The sequence below is a fragment of the Phaseolus vulgaris genome, chromosome 7 (genome assembly GCF_051622355.1).
Source record: "Phaseolus vulgaris cultivar YP4 chromosome 7, ASM5162235v1, whole genome shotgun sequence".
In the NCBI taxonomy this organism is placed as follows: domain Eukaryota; kingdom Viridiplantae; phylum Streptophyta; class Magnoliopsida; order Fabales; family Fabaceae; genus Phaseolus; species Phaseolus vulgaris.
The window spans coordinates 523,641-538,064 of record NC_143504.1 but is presented as its reverse complement, the minus strand read 5'-3'; the positions used below and the strand labels follow the sequence as shown (position 1 = coordinate 538,064).

At 32.0% G+C, this 14,424-nt stretch overlaps 1 protein-coding gene across 1 annotated transcript; it reads right to left on the bottom strand.

Annotated features, from left to right (window-relative positions):
• Positions 1–379: 379 nt before the first annotated feature.
• LOC137828777 (uncharacterized) lies at positions 380–5,401 on the bottom strand. The gene is made up of 3 exons (XM_068635460.2): positions 3,736–5,401; positions 882–3,073; positions 380–784 (listed from the first exon to the last, which is right to left on the bottom strand). The coding sequence occupies exons 1-2, from the start codon at positions 5,288–5,290 to the stop codon at positions 918–920; spliced, it is 3,711 nt and encodes a 1,236-aa protein (XP_068491561.2). The 5' UTR covers positions 5,291–5,401; the 3' UTR covers positions 380–784; positions 882–917.
• Between the last annotated feature and the right edge of the window lie 9,023 nt (positions 5,402–14,424).

Genomic DNA, 14,424 nt, shown 5'->3' with positions numbered 1-14,424 from the left:
CATAGTGGGCAGATATTGAGTTTGATAGGCATCAGGCAGAGACTCTTTCTGATGTACTATTTGATATCTCGAGAATGGTATAAATGCAAATGGTTATTAGGAAACCAAAATTGTGGTAACATAAGAATAATAACAAGAGGATTTTCAGAAGTGTAGGATGTGAAATTTTTACTCTGACACAGTTGAAAACTTGGTAATGAATAATGTCTGCAACGCGTGACATATGTTTTTCGTATTCAAATTGTTGTCTTGAAACAGAGTTTAAGGTTTAAGGTAAGGATTAAGGTAAAGAGAATAAGCTTAAGGTAGTTTTGTTATATAAGGGTTGTGGTATCATACTTTTTATACTTCTTATTTATTCATTCATTTTAAAGGAAAGTTAGGAAACCTGAATTTGGTGGTTTATTACTATTACTTATTGCAAACACAACAACTGGTACAATACAAAAATTCCACAATAAATAGAAAAGCAATCATAGACGGCCTATAAACAAATAAATTTAAGAGATCTCTAAGAGTGGACTGTACTTTTTCACTTTCACTTGGCATTTACACTTTAAATCTCTCTTCCTCTTTTTCATTTGTCCGTCACTTGAACACAATAAGATCAGGACGTGCAAGATGGCCATCAAACAAATTGAACCAACCGGGTCTGAATCACAAACATTGTAGCCCAGAGATGACACATTCAGACTTTTATTATTCAAAGAACTTGGACAGGAAGATAGATATTTCACTTCACTCCAAATGGAGCTTGCCTTTATTCCTCCATGAAAACTAGAACCTGAAAAAATAATTCAGTGGGAATTTCCATTACTAAAATTCATACACGTATAATTAACTAATTTTACTTATGATCAATGTTGGAATCCTGAACTTACATGATTTGTGGTGAATGGTGCTTCCACAATCCGAGCTTACTTGTAGATGGGTGGAGGTGGGGAAGAATAGATGTAAGCTGGAGGTGGAGGTGATTTGTAAATGTACTTTGGAGCGGGGGCTGGGGAGGGAGGAGGTGGTGATTTGTAATAGTATGGTGGAGGTGGAGATGGAGAAGGTGGTGGAGGGCTCACATAGTGGTAAGGAGGTGGAGGATAGGACGTTGGTGGTGGAGGGGATTTGTAGTAGTAGGGAGGATGAGGAGTGGGAGATGGTGGAGGAGGACTGTGATAGTAATAAGGAGGCGGTGGAGATGGGGATGGAGGTGGAGGGGATTTGTAATAGTATGGAGGTGGCGGTGATGGGGATGGTGGTGGTGGTGATTTATAATAGTATGGAGGAGGAGGGGATGGTGAAGGTGGGGGTGGAGATTTATAGTAGTATGGAGGGGGAGGTGAGGGTGATGGTGGAGGTGGAGATTTGTAGTAGTATGGTGGCTTAACAACTGGTGATGGTGGAGGTGGAGAGTGGTAGTAGTATGGAGGTGGAGATTTATAGTAGTATGGAGGGGGAGGAGAGGGTGATGGGGGAGGTGGGGATTTATAGTAGTATGGTGGCTTAACAACCGGTGATGGTGGAGGTGGAGATTTATAGTAGTATGGAGGTGGCGGTGATGGGGATGGTGGTGGTGGAGATTTGTAGTAGTATGGAGGGGGAGGAGAGGGTGATGGTGGAGGTGGAGATTTATAGTAGTATGGAGGGGGAGGAGAGGGTGATGGGGGAGGTGGGGATTTATAATAGTATGGTGGCTTAACAACCGGTGATGGTGGAGGTGGAGATTTATAGTAGTATGGAGGGGGAGGAGAGGGTGATGGTGGAGGTGGAGACTTATAGTAGTATGGAGGGGGAGGAGAGGGTGATGGTGGAGGTGGAGATTTGTAGTAGTATGGTGGCTTAACAACTGGTGATGGTGGAGGTGGAGAGTGGTAGTAGTATGGAGGTGGAGGAGATGGTGATGGAGGAGGTGGAGATTTATAGTAGTATGGAGGGGGAGGAGAGGGTGATGGTGGAGGCGGAGATTTGTAGTAGTATGGTGGCTTAACAACTGGTGATGGGGGTGGTGGGGATTTATAGTAGTATGGAGGTGGAGGAGAGGGTGATGGTGGAGGTGGAGATTTATAGTAATATGGAGGGGGAGGAGAGGGTGATGGTGGAGGTGGAGATTTGTAGTAGTATGGTGGCTTAACAACTGGTGATGGTGGAGGTGGAGACTTATAGTAGTATGGAGGGGGAGGAGAGGGTGATGGTGGAGGTGGAGATTTATAGTAGTATGGTGGTGGAGGAGAGGGTGATGGGGGAGGTGGAGATTTATAGTAGTATGGTGGCTTAACAACTGGTGTTGGAGGAGGTGGAGATTGGTAATAGTAAGGAGGCCGAGGTTTTGGTGATGGAGGAGGTGGAGATTGGTAGTAGTATGGTGGCTTCACAACTGGTGTTGGAGGAGGTGGAGATTGATAGTAGTATGGAGGCTGAGGTTTTGGCGATGGAGGAGGTGGAGATTGGTAGTAGTAAGGAGGTTTAGGTTTTGGTGATGGAGGAGGAGGAGATTGGTAGTAGTATGGAGGCTTAGGTTTTGGAGATGGAGGAGGTGGAGATTGGTAGTAGTATGGTGGCTTAACAACTGGTGTTGGAGGAGGTGGAGAGTGATAATAATAAGGAGGCTGAGGTTTTGGTGATGGTGGAGGTGGAGATTGATAGTAATAGGGAGGTGACTTCACTGGTGGTGGTGGTGACTTGTAAACATAAGTAGGTGATGGAGGAGGTGGTGACTTGTATATGTAAACTGGAGATGGAGGAGGAGGTGACTTGTAATAGTATGGAGTTGGTGAAGGCTTAGGCTTTTCACATTCTTTGAAATGCTTCTTTGAAGCATAAGCAAATGGCTTAGCCTTCAACACAACTTCATATTTGTCTTTGGATTTGACCTTCAACTCTGTTCCCTCGTTCAACTTTGTAGGTATGTTGAATGGAGAGTCCTTAGGTGGGGCATAAAGCTTGGCCTTGCACACTACGGATCCATATTTCACATAGTTAAAGTCCTTAACTGTGATGCTGTATTTTCCATTGCTCTTAGTTTCACCATAAGCCTTAATGATGTTTCTTCCTGCTTTGCATTTAACCTCAACAGTAGCACCTGCATTCACCCCAAAATGCTTAATTCCAATTCATAGATCATACCACACACCAAGTTATCATTAAAGTGAAAGTTTTGTCAGATACCATATTATATTATATATTAAGAATCATTTAAAGGTTCATATATAAAGTGTCTAGTTGATTATTTCTTAATGTATTACAGGCATTAGCCGATTCTTCTAAATTATATTTCTGTTTTTCTTTTCCTTTTTATGAATCTCCTTTTGGAGATAATCACACATAATCTAAGACATTTATTTAGTATCTTTGTTTAATTTATATAAAGATACTTGCACAGATCAATGCAGATAAATATATCATTAAAATTATAAAATGCCTATTAACCACATTATAAAATGTTCACTTGTGCATTACTCTAGACGCTCTGAATCTGTTCAGTTTTTTTCCCTCAAACCTTATTAACACGTTAATTAACCTCAAAAGGTTAATTATAAGAAAAACAGACAGATAAGAAAAGGTGGTTGTGAAAGTGACTGAATTTTAAAAACAAAGACATTTCCATTATGGAAACATAGGAGTCTCCTAACTCCAAAAAGCGGCTGCTAATGAACATCAAAGAAGCAGGAAAGTAACAGTTTGATGGTAACACAGAGAACATTAATTGGAAGGCATTGTAAATGAGAAAAATAAGGTGTGTACCTTTGAGGTGTTTCTTGTTGTGAGACTTCTCGGGATACTCCCAGTCATAGCACTTGTAGCTGTAGACTTTACCCACTACCTTGACAATCAAGGGGTGGGGGTGGTAGGGGTGTGGGGGATACACAACAGGTGGAGGAGGGGAGTTATAATAGTAGGGAGGTGGATATTTGGGTGGTGGTGGAGAAGTGTAGTAGTAAGGAGTAGGTGAAGGAGGAGGAGGAGACTTGTAGTAGTAGGGAGTTGGGGATGGTGGTGGTGGAGACTTGTAGTAGTAAGGAGTGGGGGATGGATAGTAAGGAGTTGGAGATGGTGGTGGTGGAGACTTGTAGTAGTAGGGAGTTGGAGATGGTGGTGGTGGGGACTTGTAGTAGTAGGGAGTTGGGGAGGGTGGTGGTGGGGACTTGTAGTAGTAGGGAGTGGGGGAAGGATAGTAAGGAGTTGGAGAGGGTGGTGGTGGAGACTTGTAGTAGTAGGGAGTTGGAGATGGTGGTGGTGGAGACTTATAGTAGTAGGGAGTTGGAGATGGTGGTGGTGGAGACTTGTAGTAGTAGGGAGTGGGGGATGGATAGTAAGGAGTTGGAGAGGGTGGTGGTGGAGACTTATAGTAGTAAGGAGTTGGAGATGGTGGTGGTGGAGACTTGTAGTAGTAAGGAGTGGGGGAGGGTGGTGGTGGAGACTTGTAGTAGTATGGTTTAGGAGATGGATAGTAAGGAGTTGGAGATGGTGGTGGAGGAGACTTATAGTAGTATGGTTTTGGAGATGGGGGAGGAGGAGATTTGTAGTAGTAGGGAGTTGGAGCTGGAGACTTTACAGGTGGAGGGGGAGACTTGTAGTAGTAGGGTGGTGGAGGAGATGGTGAAGGAGGTGGTGGGGACTTGTAGTAGTAGGGTGGTGGAGGAGATGGTGAAGGAGGTGGTGGGGACTTGTAGTAGTAGGGTGGAGGAGGAGATGGTGAAGGAGGTGGTGGAGACTTGTAGTAGTAGGGAGGAGGAGGTGAGAGAGAGGGTGGTGGAGGAGATTTATAGTAATAAGGAGGTGGAGGAGATGGGGAAGGAGGTGGTGGTGACTTGTAATAATATGGTGGAGCCTTGTGCTCATATGGTGGTGGAGGGGGAGATTTGTAGACATAAGGAGGTGGTGGTGGAGACTTGTAGACGTAAGGAGGAGGAGGTGGAGACTTGTAGACATAAGGAGGAGGAGGTGGAGACTTGTAGACGTAAGGAGGTGGTGGTGAAGGAGATGGAGGAGGTGGTGATTTGTACACATATGGAGGAGACTTGTGCTCATATGGTGGTGGAGGTGGAGACTTGTAGACGTAAGGAGGAGGAGGAGATGGAGATGGGGGAGGTGGAGACTTGTACTCATAAGGAGGAGACTTGTGCTCATAAGGTGGAGGAGGTGGTGATTTGTACTCGTAAGGAGGAGGAGGAGAATAGTAAGGGTAACCATCAGCATTGACAGAAACCACAGTGAAAGAAAGGAGAGCAATGGAAAATGCGAGGGCCATTTGCGGCCAGAGAAGACCCCATGAGGGGTCTCTGCCCCTTGCAGTCATGCGTAGAAGGAAAAAGCTGAGTTCCTCTGAGCAATGCTTCTTCTCAGATCCTCACTGAAATTGGTGGAAGGAGAAGAAGAAAGAGGTTATGGTGTTAGTGATGATATGACTGACAAAAGCTGCATGAAATACTTAGTACTTATAGTGAAAGTGAGTCGTTAAAGAGGAGCTGTCATGAGGGACCAATTCAAACTATTAAATACCTTTCATTTTGATATAATGCTTTAAAATAAGCTTCCCCAGCTGGCCTTGTGACTTTCTTTAACCACAGTTTCGTAAACTCTTGCTTCTTTTGTTTTCCTCCAACCTTTTAAGCCTCTATTCCTTTCTCCAACTACCCATTAAACTATGCTTTATTCTTTTATCTCTTTCTCTTTACTCATTTTCTTCCTACTGTTTTCCAGGGAAGGGAAACAATAATGTATTTTGCATCACGGTTCCATCACTGCTCATCATTTTTGTTCCATTGCTCCTCGATGCCATCCATTGCAAGCTTTGGATCGAATCCTCTTTTGTTCAAGGGTCAAGATATTTTGACTTTTCAACACCATTTTTTTTTTAGTACATTTGGAACACAACCCTTTGGCAGTTTCTCATAAAGAATAATCCAAATTTGGCTTAATTTGCTATCCACGTGTTCGTGGGGTTCCCACACACAACTATCATCCATTTGTTTAATCTGTTATATACCGTATATCCGCAATTATACACCTTCACAAATCAAATATTGCCTTAATACGTTGATTCCAGTGGGGTGGACAGAATGAGAAGTTGCCATGAGAAGAGTACAACTTTGGTGCACTTCACCTGTTTATGCTTTTTTTCTTTTTCTTTTCTTTCACTTTCTTTAAGAATTTTCTCACCCATGTGGTTCCTCAATGATGAGATTAACATGTGAGGTTGTCAACACCAGCATGAAGTGCACGTTGCTGCTTATTATACAGCTAATTCGTGGTACCAGAACTTTAGAGGCCAACATAAAAAAGGACTAGAAAACAGTAACCAGGGGAAAATGGTGATTTCCAGAATGGTTTCATTTCTTGCATTCTACATTCAACTTTAGCTACCTTGCTTTACATCTCTAGAAAACGACACTTTTGAAGAAGCTCATGGACCATCCACTCTTTGTAAATGCTTCTGTTTGGACACTTGTTAATTTATAATTGCTTCTGAAGAATTCATTGGGTTTGTCTCTAACATGTTGTTCCTCCGGTGAATTTCAAATATTTGCATTGGGTTTGGCAATTGACCAATGTCATGTAACAAAGATTTATGACATGAATAATGAATAAGTGTAACATGAATGAATAATGGAACGTGCACACTAATGTTCCCTCATAGAACTATTTGGCCCTGTTGGATAATATAATATAATTCAAACAACTAAGCATTTGGCAATTAAAAATGACCCTACTGTCCAAAAGTAGGAAAAATCAGGTACGTTTCTCTATGATGCACCGGACATATCTAGTTTCATATGGTTTCAAGAGTCAAGATTCCCTGCTAATTAATCTCTTTTTCTCTGCAAATGGGATTTTTACAGAAGGGTAATTCTTGAACTGGTTTGAAGGTAAATGTGGCAACTTTTCTCATCTGGGTTACTTACCCTTCTTCTTAAGGCTAAGTTGGTGTGCCAGGGCATGTAATTACATGCCCCATTGGTCAAGATTACAACAGGGTATGTGCATTAACTGTGACCCCATGTGAACCTACTTGAACCTATTTTTCTAATTTCTAATAGCCACCTTTCTCATCTCTCTGCATTGTTTATGATAGTCAATGCCGTGTGGTATAACATCTCTGAATTGGGGTGTAAACAGACATAAAATTCATAAGGGTTGTTGAATTTAAGGAAATTAATAAATCCCTTGGAATTGGTTAGAAAAGTTAAACGTAAATTGGAGATTGGATGCATGCATAATGAGATGGAGATGTGGTGGAAAAGTTATGATTGGAAGAGAGAAGAATTGCACAGTGGCAGACAGTTGATAGAGGAAACGTGAGTCCCTTTCGATGCTTATAATGTGGGAATGATAGGAGTAAAACACAGTGAAAAAAAATAATCAAAAGAAAGACTTTTCTTTTAAGATCATATAATTGTTGTATTGAAGATCTTTGGAGGACCACACCATCAACCACTTTTGGTCCTCAAATTCTCACGTTTAGGTGTGGTGCAGGTTGTTACAATATGCAGACTCAAGTTATCTCCATCTGGCCGTTAATCTCAGCACCCCATCTGCATCTGATCACACTTTTTCATCACTTATGAAGTTCTCTTGTTAAAAATTCAGACTTTGGTTTCATGGTGTTGAGATGTGAAATGAAATTTCTTTCTTTTATGCAAAAAGTGACATATTACCATTAGGTGTAGCAGAGTGAATTGGTATCAGATTTAAACTGTCATTGGTCCAAACAGAAAACAGCACCCTGAAGTTAAGGTGACAACAAAGGACATAATACCATTATGAAGGACACATTGACAGTGACACGTGCATATTTATCAGAATTGGTTGTTGACCAAAACATATGTTAAAGCTAAAATGTGAAAAAATCAAAATCCATTCAAAATTGTTCCTTTTGGTTTATTTCTCTGATGATGAATGAAGACTGAATATGGGATAACATATAGCAGTAAATTGTGTTCCCTGCTGAGTTATAAGGCCAAAATTTGACAGCAATTAAAAATGTGATGAAATTTTTTCTTTATTTTTGCACGTGGTGATGGCTGCTGGCTGCTGCTGTAGGTATGCCTGTGTAGATCTACCTACGTTCTGAGATGACAGATATGTATGTATGTGTGTTCATTCTTTTTCATAAAAATATCTCATTTTTTTTATTATTTATACCCTTCTTTTGACGTTTCTTGATCCACATTTTCACATGATTCATTCATGAAAGAATAGTATTTCCTCTTACTTGATTTGCTTTTAGATAAATTCACAAGAAAAATAACTAAGATTCGTCTTTTTTTTCTGTTACAACTGTTAACAGTTCCTTAATGCAGTAACATAACACTACCTATTTAAATACATTATTTTCTCAGTTGGTGTCTTCTGGTGACTTCAACCTGAACCAGATTTTGGTCTTAAAAAACTCAAAATTTATGAGATAAAACCAAGGTAATTCATTAGACAATACAAGCTGCAGACACCCTACATTTTGTATATGAGATTTCAAGAAAAGTATGTAAATAAAAAGACTAAAAAAGAGCTGTTTTTTTGGAATATTTAAATGCTAAATGTGTTTTTTCAATTATGGTTGTGTTTAAAAGATAACATCTTTACACTTTATCCTTATTGTAAGACCAAAAATAATTTTTTGTGTAGGGAAAGGCAGCACATAAAATCTTCTTAACTCTTTTAAAATATTCAACTTTTTATTAACTTTAAAATAATATTTTTTTTAAGAAAAAATAAGAGAATTTTATTTGTTTTAGAAGATGTATATAAATGTTTTGGTGGTAATAGGGTAAAAGCACACAGATCCAAAACAAAACAAAACTGATAGAAGATTAAATAACTAATAACAGAAAAAGATTCTGTTTTTGCATTGTTTGGATTTCTTTTTTAACTATGGAGGGGAACGGTTCAGATCTTGCCGTTTGTATTTTTAAAATTGACTCAAATCCAACTACAATATAATTTTAATATATATTTTTTATTGTTAATAATATTTATAATCTATGATATAGAAAGGGGTTTCATGTACACATTTTTCAATTTATACTTTATAATTTAATATAATAAATTTAACAATTATTTATTTTGAATTGGAATCTTGAATTTTAAATAAATTAGAGAAGTTTTGAATTTGAAAAAAAACAAAGATTAATAAAAAAATCACCTACACAAGAAAGAAATTACATACAACAGAATTGAATTTCTTTTTTTTATAATAATTCTTAATAAAAATGTTTTTTTGTAATTTAATAATATATTTGTATTTCAATAGTTATTATATTAGTTGTATTTTTTTTCAAAAGAAAAAGTGTAATTATTATCTTTTGACAAAAGTAATTTATCTATTTATTTAATAAAATAAATAATTGAATAATTATTTTTGTTTCAAAATAATTAAAGAACTTTTTTTTATAAATAATGGTCACATATATATACATAATATTTTTTATCTTTAATATATATAATTTAATCTTTAAAAAAATAGTATGGTGAAAATACCCTTATTAATCCAATTTATTTTATCATTTATATATTTATAAATTTACCATATATTAATTAAAAAATTATAGTATAATAATATTATATAAAAATATTTAAAAAATAAGGCTTTCTGTTTATTTCCGCTAGTAATAATGATTACAGTAGTATGTTATACATTTCAAATTTAAATCTTTACAAAGTTACTTAATCTATTTCATACATTTTATTTTCAAATTTCTTAGTTACTCTTAATATTGAGTTTGATTAGTTATTACATTTGAAATTAAACTCTTTTAATATTTTTACTGAAATTTGTATTTATTTATTATTATTTAAAAGATTTATTTTAACATTTATCTGTTATTTTGTTTGGATTTAAATATAAAATTGAGGAAGAGGAAAGTGTTGAATCGAAAAGAAAAGTTAATGGAAAGTGAGATTATCATGATCATTTCTTAAAAATCAACCTTAATTATATATAGATAACTCAATTTTTTTTCTTATACAATCATATTACAATTCTCAGTATTATTATTTTAATATTTTTTTATATTATTTAATTATAAATTTATCATTTATTATATATATATATTTATTTTTAAAAAGATTGTATATAACTTAAAGATTTGTCAAACTATATTTTTCATTAATTGATTCGTTCTTTCTTATTCATTGTTTTTCGGTACACTTTCAAATTGAAGATATAGAAACTATTTTTTTTCTTTCTACATTCACTTTTCCTCACATATAATTGGATATAGACAACAAAAACTCGTAAATCCATTTTGGTTAACAACACTCACTTATATGCAATAATATTATTAAAGTTAGTCTTTTAAAAAAAATCAATGTTATTTTGAATCCTTGATTATTTATTGAAAAACGCATAAGGTTTTCGGTTGGATTATTCTATAAGAAGATTATGGATGTTAAAACTAAAAGAAATCATAAAATGACTAAAAATTGCGTGAAAAGTTAATTTCACGAGCACCGATTTTTTTTTTCCTCAGATTCAGTAGAATAGATTTTACATTTTGAATTAGTTAAAAAAGTAAAAAACCGTGACATAAAATAAAAAACGATGACGATTTCGAAATGAAAATATATAAAAATTTGAGAGATATATGATGAAAAATAATTTTCTTTGAAAGATAAAAATCGAATTGAAGTTTAGTAAAAGGAGTTAAGGGTCAAAAGTTATTTTAGACTATGATTTAAAAAAAAAAAAAGTAATGGTATATGAAATTTTGGTAACGGAATATTTGGTAAACACGATTTAGAATGGATTAATTTAATTATATGTGAATGCGACTTGAGTTTAATTATATTTATTAATGATTGTTTATAATTAATATATTATAGTTGAGTTGAATAACGTTAAGTAGTGAATATATGTAATAAAGATGAAGAAGACATAATACTAAACTCACCGACATCATAGAAATTAGAAAATAGCCGTTGTAGAATAATGAATTTGAATTTTGTTGTGTTTGTTTTTGATTGGCACACATATCAAAAGCAACTGAACACAGATTAATATTGTAAACGATAAGGAAAAGGACATTTGTTTTTTACATTTAAGAACAAAAATTAATTTTAACCAATTCCTGTACGGCTTTCATTCAGATGTTTTTTTATTCACTTAGCTTTAATTAAGCCCTAAGAATAATAGTACTTAATTTTACATGTTTAGTAACTTAATTAAATAAAAAACCAATTTTAAAGATAAAAATAATTAATTATATTAACTAAATTAAAGATTATTTTAAAAACTTAAAAAATTATTAGATTTTAAATTAATTTTTATTATTGATAAATAATTTTTAAATTTATATTTAATTAATTACCAAGATTTTAACTAACAATTATTAATAAAAATATTGCTAGCTAATTAGATATCAATTTAAAAACTATTTATCAATAATAAAAATTAATTTAAAAATCAATAAGTATTTTAGTTTATAAAATATTTTAATTTAATTAATAAAACAACTAATTATTTTTAATTTTTAAAATTAGTTTGTATTATGATTTTCTTAATAACTTTTATTTTTTCAAACTTGTGATTCTACCATAATAATTACACCCACAACCATAATATTTTATAAATAATATGTTCTAATAATTAATGAATTACAGGAGTTTTTCATGGAAGATATGTTGTTTGTTTAAAACTGGAAAGTGTTTCTAATAAAATATCCTTAATTATACAAGTTTCTCATATTTCTTAAACTTGATTTACACTTCTCATAATTTGTTTGCTTTTCAAAACACATCACAAACTAAATCTCCACTATTTTAGGCTCAAAAGACGTAAAACGTACTTTCTGAGATTATATAAAAGGAGATTTAGGGTCATAAAAGTTTCTACAAATCTTTTTTTTTATTTTCTTTAATATTACCACATTATTATATTCATTTGACTTCAACTCAGAGTCCTTGGTAAGTTTGAGTTAGAAAAACATTGCACAAACTCGATAAAAAATATTAAAAAACTCAATATAAAGAGATACAAATAAAAGATAAATTATTAAAAAATATAGTATTTTGTAAATTTTATTATACATTTAAATTTTCTGACTCATGTGTGATTATAGTTTATTGTTATATTAAGGTGACTTTATTATATTTTTTGTTATTATTCTAAATAATAAATAAAATAATATAAAATATTTAAAAGTACTCCAATCTATTAGAGAGAATGTTCAATAAAGAAGATTTACCCTTAAGGAATGACTTTACTATGTGTAGCAACACTTATATCATCGTTTATTTGAGTTAATCATATTACATTGATTTTATTTATATAATAAAATAAATTTATACATTTTTTGTCACTAACATTCTATGGGATTAAATTTTTTTGCATAAATATTAATATTATTATTTTATTGGCAAAAATATGAGCTTTAAATAATATGAAGTAAGAAACCACAATAGAAGACACACAATTTTATTGTAAAAAAATGAAAACTTATTTGAGTTATTTGATAGAGGGAAGATTTCATTCACTTGACACATTTAAAGTGTAATATCTTTATTCGTAAGATGAAGTGATAAAGTAAAATGAAAATAACAAAAAATAATAAGCAGAAGATTTTTTTAAAAAAAAAAAATAAGAAGAAGAAGAATTTTTAAGAAAAAAATAATAATTATTAAAAAATGAAATAATATTTTTAATTTTATCTTCTGAGATAAGAAAATATAAGAAAAATAAGATTGGAAGATATAAGCATTATCTCTTCATTTAATGTATGCAATCATAACTATTTTATTTCTTTATCAGCAAACTAAAAATTAATTAACTGATATAATACTTTTTAGGTCGTGAGGATATTTTATATTTATTTAAGATTAATATTTGACACTTAATTTTAATATTATTGGGAGACATAAAATATATAAATAATGCTATATATAATATTGTAAAACTCTTATTACTATAGATGCTTTTAATCAAGATATGATGATCCTCATAACGATTATATTGATGACTTTCAATATGATTCTACTATATATTTTCTTGTTAGTTTTTCTTGTTGTCTTTTATGTTATAGCATTTTTTTTTAATTGTTTCATTTAATAAATTTATATATTTTTGTGTCATCAGCATTGTGATAAAATTGTTTTATTAAAAAAATATTATGAGCATCTAAATTAGGTGTAGGAAATCACACAAGAAGACAACAAATATCTTTCCTAATATATTTATTAGTAATTAGTGGTAATAAAGTATATTTTCACGTTGTTAAAAAAATACTCCATTGAGTACAATTGCAAATTCTTCCAATAACAAAATAACAAATCACCTTTAATTTTCTCACTCCTTGCCACTTTTAATTTTTTTTTATCGGCACCACTTCAAATTTGTAATGAAATTAAAATTATTAAATAAAAATTAATTTTAAAAATTAAAATAATTAGTTATTATATTAACTAAATTAAAGACTATTTTAGAAACTAAATAATTATTGGTATTTAAAATAATTTTTATTATTAATAAAAATTTATAAACTAGTTTTTAAATTGATATCTAACTATTATCTACTAAGATTTTAATTATTAATATTTTATGTTCTAAATTAATTTCTATTAGTTGTTTAGAGACTAGTTTAGAATCTAAAATATTAGTAATTAAAATTTTAATAACTAATTTAAATATCAATTTAAAAATTATTTTATAATATTTTATTATTAATACTAAATTTTTTAATCTTTAAATTAATATATAATTTATTAATATAGTGGCTAATTAATTTTGATATTATTTATTTTTAGTGTTAGTTTATTTGAAATTCTGATTTTTATTTAGTTTTTCTAAGTTGTCACTTTTAATTAGTTCATATAACGATGTAACAATTTCATTTAATTTTTAGTATATGTTATAAGTTTAAAGTAAGATATAGTGGATGTCATTATAAGGGTTAAATTTTGTTGTGTTACACATATTAAATTAAATTATTATCAGAAATAGCTATCGAAATAACAACCAAAATAACTAGTTTTGACAAATAATTTACAACTAAATTAGTGACTTAAAAATGTATTAATTTTTAAAAATAGTAGGGGGTTTTGTAATAGTTTTAATATATATATTTAAAATAACGAAACAAATTGCAATAACATAACATTGGTCACTCATGAGCAACAGCTATACCCTAACGATCCATTATTAAATATATGTTTAGACTTTTGACAACGAAACTCAATCGCTAATTTAAATAACAATCGAAATGACTTGTATAGTGGCTAATTTTGTAGGTAGAAATTTATTAAATAACAATTAAATTTAAAAAAAAAATATAATTAATTATTATATTAACTAAATTATAAACTAATTTAGAAACTAAAAAATTATTTGTATGAAATGTAGTTTCTATTATTAATTAAATTTTATAAAATAATTTTTAAATTGGTATCTAAATTAACTAAGATTTTAGCTACTAATATTTTATATTTTAAATTGATCTCAAT